Source organism: Monodelphis domestica, chromosome 1, assembly GCF_027887165.1.
Source record: "Monodelphis domestica isolate mMonDom1 chromosome 1, mMonDom1.pri, whole genome shotgun sequence".
Taxonomy (NCBI): Eukaryota; Metazoa; Chordata; class Mammalia; order Didelphimorphia; family Didelphidae; genus Monodelphis; species Monodelphis domestica.
Genome location: NC_077227.1, coordinates 142,973,476 through 142,989,533, shown reverse-complemented (window position 1 = coordinate 142,989,533; position 16,058 = coordinate 142,973,476). Strand labels below are relative to the sequence as shown.

At 35.2% G+C, this 16,058-nt stretch overlaps 1 protein-coding gene across 2 annotated transcripts in view; it reads left to right on the top strand.

Annotated features, from left to right (window-relative positions):
- Positions 1-16,058, top strand: part of ADAMTS17 (ADAM metallopeptidase with thrombospondin type 1 motif 17) — a 588,524-nt gene that overhangs the window by 396,525 nt on the left and 175,941 nt on the right. For both annotated transcript variants that reach the window (XM_001372954.4, XM_016426268.2), the window contains exons 13-14: positions 164-330; positions 11,703-11,830. In XM_001372954.4, coding sequence (XP_001372991.2) covers positions 164-330; positions 11,703-11,830 — 295 coding nt within the window. The remainder of the gene's footprint in view (positions 1-163; positions 331-11,702; positions 11,831-16,058) is intronic.

Below are 16,058 nucleotides of genomic sequence, written 5' to 3'. Positions count from 1 at the left end.
AGGGATTTCGAAGAAACAATACAATCTGTAAGAACAGATGGATTGCCTTGGAGATTTTTTTCCTCTCTCTCTCTTCCCCTTTTGGCAGGAAAGGAAAAAGTTCATCTATACCAGATAATTTATGTGCCTCCAGTTAATGACTGACCTGTTCTCTTCCTTTCAGCCCTGGGCCAGGAGGCACAAATTGCTGGGGAGCAAGTGTGGAACATATTGTTTGTGAAAACTTACCCTGCCCTAAGGGAGTACCTAGCTTCAGGGATCAACAATGTCAGTCCCATGATCGGTACAACTACAAGAAGAAGGGTCCTCTGACAGCTGTCATTATTGATGGTAAATAGATTAGCTTCACTTTCAGTGTGTAACTATCTGCTACCTTCCTTTCTTTCCACCCCACTGCCAACCTCTCTACTGAAGGCTGAAAGAGAAATCTACCCTGAATCAGTGTGTGAGAGTCAGGATTCACTCCCACCTCTGCTTTATCATTAACCTACATAATGAGTGGTATTGATTAGCTCCAGGGACTCATAGCATCTGATATTCTTGCAATCTTTCAAACCCAAATGGGGATACATAGGAGTCTACCCATGTGAATCCTGCTCATCTTCCTATCCCATTCCAAATTACCAGATGTCCTGACATCTTTCTGAACTGAATTAAGGAAAATTGTACTCACAATGACATTCCTTACATGTCTATCTATTTTTTGTTTTGTTTTGTTTGCTATTTCTTTATCCTTTTAAAAGAAAATACAAAAAGTTTGGGTTTAATTTTACTTACTGGAAAAATGGAGAAAGTTTTAAAAATAGTTTATAGATTTGGAAAGATAACTTCAAATCACATTCCCTTTCCATCTTATTCCATGGGACTTGCCTTAAAATAGGAAAAATCTCCTCTCCAAGGCTAATTTTAAGAGAAACAGAGTAGTACAGTGGAAGGAGTGTTGGTTTGGGAGTCAGTGGACCTGAATTAGAACCCTGACACTGCCACTCAGGAAACTCAATTAAACTTTTTGACCCCATTTTGCTCATCTGTTATCCTATGAATTTGCAATGTTGAAGAAATACCAGAGTGCATCATAAAAGTATAGCCCGTATTAAATAGCAATGGGGGGGGGGGTAAAGGGGGAAGGAATGGCCTTACTAATGCTATCAACTAGAATTATGCCTTTTTCTGCCTACTTATAAATAAAGGTTTATATCATTATGATTGAAGAAAACTAAAAGTTATGGTTTCTGAAGTTCCAGACAAGGAGACTTTATTTGACTGGGGAAAGATGAAAAATCCTAAAGAATTAAAACCTGATTTTACGTCAATACTTAAAATATCTAGTAGGAAAATGGGGCATTTATCAGGACCAAAGCCTAGATTTATGACCATTTATAAATTTATAACCAGCATGTATTCTAATACTTCAAGATAGAAACTCTGAGATATATATATATATATATATATATACATTCATCATTACTTAAATTATAACATCAATTGAGTATAATAACTAAGTGAGGATATGACCAGGTATCCTTTTAGGCCTAATGGATATTGATAAGCAGCTTCTAATCCAAAAACACGACTCTTTGGCTATAGATTGACTTGGAGGAGATAATGCAAAACAATTTCTGACATTCTAAATAGTAGCAGATGACTCAAACCAACTCCACTGTGGCTTAGTTTTAAAGTACCAGGTAATTATCCAGTCACTTTACTTTAAAAAAATGAAAAGTACTTTTTTGAAGCTGGAATCTATGTAAATGTAGTTGTACTGTCATATAACAGACTTTCAAAGTTGATTAGCTCACCACAATCCTCTACTCCCACCTTTTCCCTTCAAATAGACACAACCTTGTCAGAATGGAAGTGGGAAAGACAGGGTCTGGTAAGGAAAGGAATGCTTATGGCTTTAGGCACCAGTAGTCAAAAAATGAGACCCTACTTCTTTTCTGGCTGGTCATTAATCTGACACAGGAGGAGACAGGAAGACTTCCAGATGTCCCTGTAGAATCCAAACTTCTAATCAGCAGGGAGATAGCAAATATTATAGCTATGTGTTTATTTTTTTTTCTCTGCTCAATGGCTGATTCTCATAAGAAGCTTCATTGTTCCAGAATTTTCAGTAGGCCATGGCCCTTCAGATAATGACCTCAGAGTTCCCTTTATGTCTGCCCCCATTTTGTTTCAGTAGAAGGTCATGCTCTAAGATAGACTAGTTAAGCTTTTTCATAAAATGATAGACATGTATTAGTGATTCTATCCTCAAAAATTTGTTTCACTTCCAAAATTCTCCTTTGCATTTGCACTTAAATGTAGTAATCCTCTCTAAATCTATTTCCCCATCATTTCATTTTATAATTCTTGTCATAAATTAAACTACTTTTTTATCTAACTTCTTCATTCTTCATTGTTATTATAGGAAGTTTTCTGAAGGTCAGTTTTTAATAATTATTCACAATTTGTTTTGGGCCACTTTTAAAAATTACTTCTTTGCTTCTTACAATAAGAATTCTATCACCTTGCTCTGAAGGACTCTGAATAAGCACCTTGAAGAAATCTCTGTATTGTAAAATCATTCTTGATAATGATACAGTTAGAAAGAGTTTTGCTTTGAAGGAAAAGCTCTGAGAATTTCTCAAGGACTGCTTTGCCAGTCTTTTTTGTTAGTGTTATTATGGTTTCTTACATATTTGATTTTGTTTGAGTTTCAAAAGGAATCAGAGGTCAGCATTTTTTAAAAGAGTATTTAAAGATTTAAGCAAACAAAATAATAAATGCCCAATTCAGAGGGAAACTGCATATTACAGAAATGAAACTCTGTTCTTCTTAAACTTCCATTTATTAAAAAAAAAAAAGGCACAGTTATAGTGGAACTCCTGATATGTGATTCCTGTGGTTTGACTCTTTACTCTATTGAAATCCATTATAACTGCCCTATTCATAGTGGCATTGCCATCACTTGGTGAATTCCTTGGCTCCAGACACACTCCAAGGAAGGGTAGACTACTATTTTCTTTTTTCCTTTAAAAAATTATTACAGAAATAGATTTGCCAAAAGAGAACTTAGAACCACAAATTAATAACACCCACTCCCTACAAGAAGACAAAAGTTTCCCTTAGAAAATAGTACTAAATAGAAAAGTATTCAGATAGCAACCTATTTGTACAGTCAGTTGCCAAGCTCATTCAATTTTTCCTTTCTCTATGAAGTCTTTCAGCAGCTTATTTCTCATCCTCCTTTTTCTTCCCCAGTTCTCTCTCTGTATTTTTCTCTCTCCCCTCCATTCCTCTATTTTTCTCTTCTTTTTATGCTCTTCTCTTTTTCCATTTTCTTTCTTCCTCCTCTCTTGGTCTCGCTCTCTCCCTTTCTCTATTTTCCTCTCATCCTCTTAGCTTCTTTCCAGTAAGCTCTTATAGTTACCCAGCAGATCACAAAGTTACATCTTGACCGCTATCCTTCTCTCTCTCCACTAGAACTAGCTCCACAGGGAATTTCCCATTTCCATAGGGGATTTCCCCTATCCTAAGCATGCATCCTGGAAATGGACATTAAAACAGATTCTGGCACCTATCTTTAAAAGTAAGTTAATTTCATCTTGGATTTCTAAGGCCATTTGACCCAATTTATAGGCCAATCCTTGCTCAGCTTTTTAAACAGCAAGTCTCACTTCTTCTGAGAGAAAAATCCATAGCTATAAAAGGAAATTGATGCCTCTGAAATTGTTCTGAGTTAGAACTCAGCTTTATTTAGACTCTATGGGAGCCATTAATAAGAATATCATTTATAGAAGGAATTGAATAAAACTAAGAATAAAATAGAAAGAGTAACCCAGTAAGTGCATGGCATGTTGTCATAACAATGTAGAACATTTAGAGGATTTTAGAGGTACCTCATTTCTTCTGGACTCCTTTCATGATATCACAAAATTTCAATATGGAAAGAACTTCTGAGATCACCTAGACCAGTTCATACCTGAAGAAAGAACTCCAATTGCAAAATACCTGACAAATGATTATTCAACCTTTACATAAGAGGAGAAGCCATCATCTCCTGTGGCAGGCCATTCTATTTAGATATTTCACATTACTAGAAAGTTTTCCTGACATGAAACCTAAATTGGTCTTTTTGCATCTTCCACCCATGTATTGTTGTTGCTATCCTACTATAGTGAGACCAAGAGAACAAACCTACTGTTTTTCCTACATGATAACCCTGCAAATACTAGAAACAGCCTCACTTCCTTGCCTGACCTTCATATGACATGAATTCAAGGTCTTTGCCCATCCACATGACACTTTTCCATTTCTCATTGTCCTTCCTGAGTTGCAAAATTTAGTATTTAAAATTATATTTTAGATATTGTATAATTAATTTCTGTACCTTTGAACTATTATTCCCAGCACCCCACTTTCCTGCTCACATTGGGTGCTGGTGTTGGGAGGATATAAGTTTGGTGTAGCCCCACCTCTCACTCTCAGCTTCCTGTAATTGGCTGCCAGAGGTTCTTTTAAACAGGCAAGGAGAGCTTGGTCATATGGTCTTATTTTGTTAGATAATTACTTTTTTATTCCCTTACTTCTAGTGATTATTAATAAACTTTATAAAATATAACATTTGGAGTATTGGACATTAATTTAAATCCTACAATATGCTCTGACCAAGGGAAAGGGCAGTAAGACTGGCACCTTGTTTTCTATGAATCTTAAAACTGCTCAGACTCTACGTCAGAAGATTTGATTAAGCTATTCCCCATTTTTAACAATGGAGGTACTTGGTCAGGAATGTATTGAGAACTTTAAAATTACTCCACTCTGCTCAGACAGTGCCTTAGGGGAAGATAAAGTTGCAAATTCCTGATTGAACAATGAAAAGACCCCAACTCATACTTATAGTGAAGCAAAAACCCTAATCTAGGTGGTCTGTTTTTAGATCTAATACAAAAGGGTGCTAAGTACCTATAAAGGTTAAAATAATCACTAAAAGGTCAAGCAACTTACACAAGGCAAGCTTAGAAAAAGATATGTGAAATACTCAGAAGATATAATATACCCAGAGAAGGTGAGAACTAAAAAGTAATGAGAAATAAGAATGGGAAGTCTTGGGAAAAAGCATCTACTATGATTGATAGATGTGAAAATTTAGGGGAGGTGACATAAGAGAAAATTCTCTTTAAAAGGAACTCTCTGAACTCAGTTCAGGAGTTCAGGAGTTCAGAGGAGGGTCTCTGAACTCAGTTCAGGAGTTGAGGATTTCAGTAAAGGACTAGAGCTTGCTTGGGACAATCTTGTGGTGAGTGATAAAGACTGACTCTCTCCCCCTTAAGGCTCCCCCTTTCTACTATTCTCTCTCTCTCTCTCTCTCTCTCTCTCTCTCTCTCTCTCTCTCTCTCTCTCTCTCTCTCTCTCTTTCTTCCCTTAATTACTTCATTTGTATTAATTAAAATCTCCATAAAACCCAGCTGACTTGGGTATTTTCATATTTGGAAATTTTCCCATGGTCACACTTATTTTTTATTTAAATAAAGATACTAAAAATTATCTTTACAGTTTGGCCAAAACCTTTACAATTTTGGCAATTCACAGTCTTAAAAACCCACATTTTTTGCGGTTACAGTTTCTAGGTTGCCATGTTTCTTTTAATGAAGCCTAAAATTACATTAGCTTTCTTGAATGCAATCACTGTTGATTCATAATGAAGTTAAAAATCATTGAAATCCTCTATTCTATTTCATATGAAATTCTAACTCCGTCTCCTACATCTAGTACTAGAGAAGTTGATTTTTTAAAACCCAAATAGGATATTACCTTTATTCCAATTAAATTCCATTTTATTTCATTTATTCTAGTGTTTTTGTCTATCAGATAATTTTTGAATCCTGACCTTATAATATTATATTCACCTGCACCTTAGATACCCTCTAAACCTTTATCTTAGTCACCAATAAAATGTCATAATAGATAATACAAATAGACAAATCCAAGATACTTGACTGGAGGCTTTAGGATCTCCAAGGTGACACTGAATCATTAATGACTTCCAATTTGAGTCTAATCTAATTATACTATCATTTAGCCAATATCTTTACAGATTTTCATGTATCTGTATATATATATATATATATATGTGGAATATTCTATTATGTAGCTTATATTTTATATATTATAGCAATTTTCATTATATATGTATATGTAGATATATATGTTAAAGCATGATGTAGGCATCATAGTATAATGGATAGGTAGCTAGGCAGGAAGTGAGAATATCTGCACAGGTGAAAGGCAGACAGCAAGAGGTCCAGATTGTCTAAGAGGATGGATATATGAGATGTGAAGCATAATCTGTTCTGATACCCCTGGTGATACTGTGGTATCAAAAAAATAGAAAAGAATCCCTGCCTGTCCACTCTATATTTACTTAGAAAATTAGAAATTAATATCAGCTACATTACATGTATTATATTTTAACTTATTTTATTATATATTTCCCAATTATATTTTAATCTAGTTTGGGTCTACACTCAAGAGTTTTGAGGTATGATACCCCTGACCTAGATGATTTTTGCACTTCCCAATGAAGACAGAGTAGCAGTGAAGATAGATTCCAGGGTAGGAACCCCAAAAGCCCATTGAATTAAAAGCTCAAGTATCTGGGGGTATGATTTCTGAAGATCCAAGAGTCTAAATGGTGCTGTTTTATGTGGGGGGAAATTGGATGGATGAGTCTAAATCACCCTTACTTGAAGGATAAACAGTTGCTCTTTCTCAGTATATGTAATATTATAATATATACATATATATACATATATGTGTATATATATATATATATATATATATATATCCTACCTCTTCAAGAAGAGCCTACTATTTGCTTTCTTGGCTCTAATTGTTGTTATTCTTTTTTTTTCTTCCCTTACTCCCATTCTCTATTCTACTTCTTTTAAGAGGTCAGGTTTCCACTATGACTCTTCAAATCTTTTTCTCTTCGTTTTCTCACTGAAGTCCTCCAAGGTCAGTTTGAAACAGTTCAGTCAAAGTAGGGCTCCGTACCAAGTCTTCATGCTCTTCTTAGGTGGCTACTCTTACTTGTCCAAAAAATACATTTTTTTCTCCCAAAATTCTTTCCCCATTTTTAGGGGGAAAGATAGAAGTGGGATATAAAATATGTTTCTCTTTCCTTGGCATTTATCCAAGTTCTTTTGCTACAAGGGTAAACTTTGAAGAACATACAATTCATGTGTAAATGAAAAGATCATTTTTCTGGGACTCAGAAAACCCCAAATCTAGTCCTAGCTTTTCTAATGCTTATGTGACTATCTAATCTCTCTGAGCCTTAGTTCCTCAGGGAATTGGATGAAATGATCTCATAATAATTTCTTTCCAGGTCTAAAATTTTGTTTTTGGGGACATTATCAATCTATGGGAAGATTCAGAAGGAAAATACTTACTCCAGGGCTCATTCATACTGTCATTCGTTCATTCCAGGGATTATTTAAACTACTTTTCCTAAGTAACTTTGTTATGAGGGACTATGTCATGCTGTTTAGTTTACTGATAATGAAAATGTAAAGTATTGGTAAACCTCATAGTACTGTATAAGTGGCAGCTATCATCATAATTATTAAAATTAAAAACTCAAATCCTCATTCTATCTGTACCTGACTTGGAATATTCCACTTAAAAGAAGAACCAGCTGACCATAATCCATTGATAGAAAAACTAAGATTTACATGAAAACCATATTCTATTCACTGTTTTAGCAACATTAAAAACCTTGAAATTCTATAGCATTGGGGGCCTGTCTTCTGGCACTTCTATTCTGCCTTGTAGCATAAGTTATTAGAATACTCATCTCTTATGCTAGAAAAAGTAAGCTCCTTCATGACTAGAGAGTATGCTTTATTCATTTTTGTATCTTTCAAATACATAGGTACTCCATATATTTCTACTAGATATTTGCAGAAATGAACAAATATTAAATAAAATATTTAACTATTTATGCTTCCTTTTAATTTTTCTCTAAATTACTTAACTGAAAAATTAAGGTCCTTTTTTCTCAAAATAGATTTTTTTCCCCAAGATGCAATTTCTATTTTGTTCATAAACAGGTTAACTGAGCACAAGTACCATTTGCTAACATCTACTTTTCCAAAACTTGGTAAAGAAAGTTGTTTTATTGAATGGTAGTAATATTAATAGCAACAATTGCTGATGTTTATAGACTGTTTTAGATTACAAATCAATCAATAAATATTTAAGAGGTACAATGGAAAGAGCCCTGTACTTTGAGTCAGGAAGACTTGCATTCATAGCCTTCTTCACACACCAGCTATTTGACATTGGAAAAGGCACATAATCTCTCTGAGTCTCAACCTTTTCATCTGTAAAAAGTGGTCAGGAAAACGGAGCAGCAGAAGAGGGTGCAGTACTCATTGCCTAATAAAGTCTCTACTATGCTAATATGATCTATGATCAATGGCCTATGCTAGGTGCTAGGGATAAAAGAACAAATAAATGAAACAATTGCTACCCATGAGGAGACAGAAACATACATAAATGTAAGTAGAATAAGTATATGGAGAAAATTGTAAATAAATACATAATAGTTAAGTACATGGTGGTTTGGAAAAAAAGGGTTCTATCATTTAGAGGGATTAGGCAAGTTTTTATGAAGAAAGTTGTACCTGAGCTGTTTCTTCAAGGAAGACAGGCACCTCTAAGAGAGAGGTAATAATAAAGTCTATTCCAGGCTTGTGAAGCAGACAGCCCAACAGCATGGAGGTGGGGGATTCAGTTCTGTGTATCCTAGACAAAGAGAATGCCAGTTTGGCAGGATCCAAGAGTACAGGAAGAAGTCCAATGTCCAGTTGAAGCTGGCAATATAGGTTGGGGCCAAATCTGTGGGCTTTCAAAGCTAAACAAAGGTTTTTAAATTTGACCCTAGAAACAATAAGAAGCTCCTGGAGTTCAATGAGGAAGGGAGTCACATGGTCAGATCTGCACTTACGGAAAATTATTTTGGCAATTGTTTTGTAGGACAGATTGGAGTGGGGAGAGCCTTGAGACTTGGAGACAAATTAAGAGGCTATTACATTCATCTAAATGAGAGATAGTGAAGGTCTGAAATAAAGTGGTAGCTATATGATCAAATAAAAAGAACTATTGTGTAGTTAAAAATGACATGATTGACTACCTGATGAATATGTGGGATTAGGAAAAGTGAGGAGTCAAGAATGCCAGTTTTGTGAACATAGTAGCCAGGAAGAAAGGTGATGTCTTGGACAGAAATTATGAAGTTTGGAAAAGGAGACAGGTTTTGCAGGAAAGATAATGAGTTCAGTTTTGGACATGCTGTGTTTGAAATGTCACTATAATACAGTTAAATACCCAATGGTTGTTTAGCAAAGCTCAGGGGAGAGACTAGGGAAGGATATTTAAATCTGTGTGTCACCTGCAGACAGATGACAATTATATCCATGTAAACTAGTGAGGTTACCAAGAAGAAGAATGTGGAAAGAGAAGAGAGCATATGGTAGTATTGAGGGACTCCTATATTTAGGAGAAATAGAATGGGTGATGTCCTATCAAAATAAACAGACAAGGAACAATCATACAGAGAAGAGGTGACCAGAAGAAATTAGTGAATAACTTTGTGAGTAGGTAACTATATGCACCATTATCTTCATGTTACAGATGATGAAAGTTAGCCTCAGAGAAGTTGAGTGTACTTATCCTCCTGTCAAATATTCACAAGGGATCTACCCAAAAAGGACCTTTCTCTGGAGTTCTTGATTTTGTTTCAGTGTTTATGGAACATAGAGTCATCCGTTGGTTATCCCTCATTCTATATCTACATCTTTTGTTAGTCATATTTCTCTACTTATATCCTTTGTATCACTTCTAATTTTTATTCTGAACATAACAAACACCAAATAAAATTAACATTCTCATATATATTATAGAGCAAGAGAGCATTATTCATGAAACTGCAAATCTCCCTTGCATTGAGCTTTTTATTTTTTCTTTTGAAGTAGAATGCACACTGTATATGGTATTGGGCCTGGATTCAGGAAGACATTTTCATGCATTCAAATTTGCCCTCAGACACTTCCTAGCTTAACCCAGTTTGCCTCAATTTCTTCATCTGTAAAAAAGAGTGGAAGAAGGAAATGTCAAACCACCTCAGTATCTTTATCAAGAAAACCCCAAATGGAGTAAAGAAGAGTCAGACATGGCTGAAAAACTACACAAAAAAGCAAATTAAGCATGCAGTTTTCAAAAGATTTCCTCCCTGTCTATGATTCCTTTTAGCCTTTTGTTCTTTCTTTTTGGAAAGTGGGGTGGGGAAGACAGCCTAGGAAAACCTATTTTAACCCCATTTCTACTTTCTACACTATTCTACCTCTGAAAAAAAAAAAGAAAAAATTTCTTGATCCCTATATACAAGTTTTTTTTCTTTTGAATGTATATATACACATATATTTGTATACATATGTGTACAGATGAATACATATAGTAAGATTTTTATGTTTATTTTTATTTTTAAAACTCTTACTTTCTGCCTTAGTAACAACTCTAAAACAAAATGGCAGAATCCAGGCAAATGGGGTTGTGACTTACCCAGAGTCACACAGCTAGTAAGTGTCTGAAGACAAATCTGAACACAGATCCTCCCAAAGCCAGGCTTGGATTAGAGCCACCATGTATGTAGAGGAGATTAGATTTATTTTGAGTGTTTCTAGAAGACAGAACTAGAACCAATGAGATCAAAGTTGGAGGGAGGCAGTTTTTTAGCTGCCAAGAAAAAAATGAAGGGATTACCTTTTTTGAGTTTCCTTCTCACTGAGTGCTCACATAGAGATTTGATGATGAACTCTCTGGGGCATTTTAGAGGGAATTTATCTGTCTTGCAGAAAGTTGGATCAGATGAATTCTTAAATTTCTTTTTTGAGGCAATGATTCTTTGTCTTCCCTCATGCTTTTTTGTTCCTCTGTTGTTAAATGTTGTTGTTAAATTTTGTTTACATGATATCTTGTATAAGCAGAAGAGTACCCCTACAAGCTTCTTGGTCAGTTGTGAAAAAAAAAGACAAAACTAGGGGATCATTCTACAAGATAAAATTCTCATCCTAGATTTGTAGCTTCTAATCCCATATTCTTTCTGGAACAGTTTCATTTAGTGTTCTCTTGACTCTCCCTTCCAATCTCCCTCATTCCCTAACTAAAGCTGAAGGCATAAAATTCACCAAAATAATATACATCACTCCCTGCCCTCACCTACCATCACCACATACACCCATTTAATGAATTTAAAACTTGCTCTTTTTACTAGCATATCATAGTGTAAAATATTAGTACTTTGAAATGTTCTTGAAGAGAAAGAAAATAATTTATGTTTGTAAAATAGGGCAAAAAGTTGGGAAAAAAAAGAGGAAGTTAAGCAGCATGGATATTAATGGCATTCTGTGTGTGTTTCTGTCATTTTCTTCATCTCAGGATGGCTTCCATTCCTTTCCTCTGAATGTTAAGGTATCAATTATGGGTGAATATCTAATGGGTTATATTTTCTGTTGTTTGCTTAAAAAAAAAAAGACCATTCCTGCTCCACTTATTTGCTTGATATTACTTCTTTTTATTGCTATTCTTATTCATGCATTTACACATTCTTTCCTGTACAAATATATACAAATATATATGTAATTTTTTCCCCTCAGATAAACCTTGTGAACTCTACTGCTCTCCTCTGGGAAAGGAGTCTCCTATGCTGATAGCAGACAGGGTCCTTGATGGCACACCCTGTGGGCCCTATGAGACTGACCTCTGCGTACATGGCAGGTGCCAGGTGCAGTACCTTTCTTTCTTTTTCATTTCTTGAGTTATGTACCCAGAGGAAAAGAGGCAGCATAAAAACATTGGACAGACTGCTGAACCTGGAGTAAGGAAGACCTGGCTTCAACTCTTACCTCTTACACTCATTAGCAGTGTGACCATAGGCAAATTACTTTTCTTCTCTGACCTTCAGGTAATTTCCAAAGACATCTATTAAGTTATAGAGGAATTGCAAGCTATGTTGGTAGAAGGAGCTCCCACAGTGAAGAAGTATAGATCTTTGACACTGATATGCATAAACTTCACTATTAACAGAACTAAAGTATAAACCAGGTCTGCTCTTGAGATTCATATTGGGCCTCAGGTTAGAGAAGGCCTTTCAAGATAGAACTTATTAATGCAATGTCCTGGTCTTCAACCCTGTAATACCCCTAAATAGCTAATTAAATAGAATACACATATGATGGTGCATAACCATATAAAGATTAAACAATCAATAAGTATTTGTTAAATGTTCTTCTATATGCCAGGCACTAAGGTAGGCACTGAGAATAGAAAGGCCAAAATAATTTAGTCCCAGTTATCAAGAAGTTTTCATTGTATAATGGAGGTGATATATAAGTATAAATATACATAATAATAATACATAATAAATACAAAATAAAGTTAAGAGTAGTTTAAGAAGGAAGTATATAAGCAATTGAGAGGGAATCAGGAAATGCTTCAAGTAGATGAGGGTAGTACTTAAGATGAATTTTCAAAGAAGTTTGAGATTTTATGAAGCATAGTTAAGGAAAGAGACTATTCCAGGCATGGGGAAGGGAAGTACAAAGGCAGGGTAGTTGGAGTAATTCATGTGAAGAACTCAAGAAAAACCAATGGGAGACCATGGAAATGGAAGTTATATATTTGGGGGGGAGGCTGGAAAAGTAGTTTGGGTCCAAGATATGAAGAACCTTAATAATCAAATAGAAGCATTTAGAGACTTCTTGGAATGACATGGTTAAACCTGTATAAGAAAAATTACATTGACAATTCTTTGGAGAATGGATTGGAGAGGGAAGAGACATTAAGACAAGAAGACCAATAGTCTAAGTAAAGAGTGATGAAAGAGAAAAGAGAGAGGCAAAGGAAAAGTAAAAAGGAAGGAACTTCTTCGAAAAACCTGAGGTCCGGAATAAGACTATTGAATATGAAATGAAAACTAAGTACATTCCCTTGTTCTGCACATCTAATGAGTCAAACATCTATATTTTTATTTCATATATACCCTACTCACTAAAATCAAGTCTACTCTTATTTCTAAGGTTTGTTTAAGCAAAATTAAAAAAGGAAGGAAGGAAGGAAGGAAGGAAGGAAGGAAGGAAGGAAGGAAGGAAGGAAGGAAGGAAGGAAGGAAGGAAGGAAGGAAGGAAGGAAGGAAGGAAGGAAGGAAGGAAGGAGGGAATTATTTGTTAAATCCCTACTTTATTTCAGGCACTGTACTAAGTATTTTAATAATATTTTCTCAGTTGATCTTCACAATAACCCTTGGAGGTAGGAGCTATTATAAACTCCATTTTAGAGCTGAGGAACCTGAGACAATCCAAAATTGTCACTTACCCAGGGTCACACAGCTAGTAAGTTTCTGAAGCTGGATTTAAACTGAGGTCTTCCTGACTCTAGACCCATTTCTATTTTCATTGTACCACCATCTAGTGTGAATTCCATATTTCTTGAAACAATATCTACTTCAACCCATGGTCAGGATCTTAGGGCTTTGGGGTGGGTAGTCAAAGTCAATAATCAATAAACATTTATAAAGTGCTTACTGTGCTCCAATCTGTGCTAAATGTGAGGGAAAATAAAGGCACAAGACAATGTGTGCCCTCAAAGAGCTCACAGTCTAATGGAGGGATGGCAAAACAAAACAAAAACAAAATAATAAAGAAGCTGAAAAATTGGAGAGGAAGGTTAAGTACTAGAGTTAGGGATGGAAATGATATGAGGAAGTGAGTTTCAGAATTGATTTCATCTTGAAGAATGAATTTCTAGATATCATGAAGTCCAAGAAAGCGTCATATGGGAAATTATGAAATGAATTCCCTGAGAGCCTCCCGTAAATGGTGAAGAATGACCCCCATTTATTACCCACCACCCTTTGCAATCAGATGGTCAGGGGTCCCAGGAGCAGAGCTGCTGAGGAGGTATGAATTTCAGAGCTAATTTCATCTTGCAGAATGATGAATTTATGGAGCTCATGAAGTCCAGCTAGAGAGATAATGATTTCAAGAGTGAAGAGAGGCATATATGAAGACCATATCACAGGTTATGTTGTAACTGAGGATCAAGAACAAGTTTTTTGTTGGTTCAGTTTAGTCTGACTCAGAATAGTGTTTTGAGAGATTCCCAGTGTAACTTTACACCCTATCTCTGAACAGTTTATATCATTTCAGAGTTATGAACATTTAGTTCCATTATGTTCCAGATGAACTTCATCAGTAGGAATGCCAAAATATAGTTTTAGGAGATGTGCTAATTTAAGGATGCATGAGTAATTTGGCATTGTGGCTATGCCTCCCTTATGTATGTAAGCCAATAGATCCTCCAGTGAAATTGGAAAAATTGGTGCTGACATTTTGAACCTAATATAAATATGGGGATGAACTTGAGGCATAGTAAGTATTAAAAAAGTGTCAAAAATTATGAATTTCATGGATTTTAGTCTATTTTAAAACTGGACTAAAATCCATGAAATTCAGGAGCCTAAATAGGTTGACATTTCGAGGAAAAGTCAGAAAAAAATATGTTATCAAGCAATTCTAAATCTTTTCTCAATTAAAATTTTCTCCTTTGTATTTGTTTATGAAATATTTGTATATGGCATCAATTAACTCATACCTAAAACAAAGATGGAAATATCACAATATGTAAAATGTCTACCATCTGAGTGTCATTGTAATATTGAGGTTTTGATAAAAAAATACTAATAGGGAGATAGTCCTCTCAGTTTGGTAAAAGATGGAGACTAGATGTAAGATATTGAAAAACTGTCAGCTTTGGTTGATATGTTGGGCTAGTTTTGCTGAACTGCTTTTTATTTCTCCTTTTTATTCTGTTTTAAAAGAAAGTGTAGGGACAGGGGAGAAATATATTTAGAAATTATGATGGAACAACAAAAGACATGCATTAAAAATGTGAAATTTTTTAGAGATGGTAATGAAAAATTGGCCAAATCCCAAACTACCAAGTTATAATTTATTTTTTAAAATCCACAAAGAAGTCTCCTAATGTGATTCTGCTGCCACGGAAACCCTTCAACATTGTAGGAATTTTAAATATTTTCAACTTAGCAAATGCCTAACTCTCTTTGCAGAAGAAAATTTGACAGTATCCAGACTGCTTCAGTATTTTGTAGTCTTGTTATCAGACACAGATATGTGTGGATGATAAGTACTTGGTGCCCAGGACACTTGGCTAGACATTCTCCCAATATAAAGTGAAGTGCTCTAATGAGGATCTAAAATAATCTTTGCTTTGTTGCAAAGAATGTGTGTTGCTTCTGCCAAATGGGCACCATAGAGTGCTAATGAAGCGCTTATCATAATTACTCAAATGAGGAATTGTTGACAGTTCTTCATTAACTTGCTAGCAAGCCAGGTTTGGATTTTATTTTCTTAATAAATTGAACACTTAAGATGGGATATCCTAGGCATGTGTTGGTCCATGATATATCCTTATTATTTACATTCCTTTTTTAACCACTCCAAAGAAATATCATTAATATCCTTTATAGTAAGGCCAGCTGAGCAATTCCCAGCCTTTTGCTAGTGTGTTTAACTGGCCTCATGTCAGTGCTGAGGCATTTCTAAGAATACTAAAGTTCTCTGGTCAGTGGAGTCTGCAATATGGTCTTAAGTATTTTTGACTCCAAGCCATTAGTAACCTATGGCAACCTTCAATAAACATGGTTCTTTAATCCTAACTTTTCAAAAGGAAAGATGCCTTCTACTATAAAGAGAAATGATGGCAACTGTAAAATATTTAGTCTTTTAGTTATGAATATGCCAACTATAGGTAGGTATTAGGATCAGTTGAAGCCAAGGGCATTTGAATGTCTGGGAGCTAGTTTAAAGTAGTCTTGAAGAGAGAATCCTTAAGGTAGAATCTCTCTAAGAAAGAGATTTCTGTTTAGATAAAGGCTGGACTGGATAATCGCTGTAATCCCTTCCAGTGCTGAGATTCCATCCATTAGTCAATAA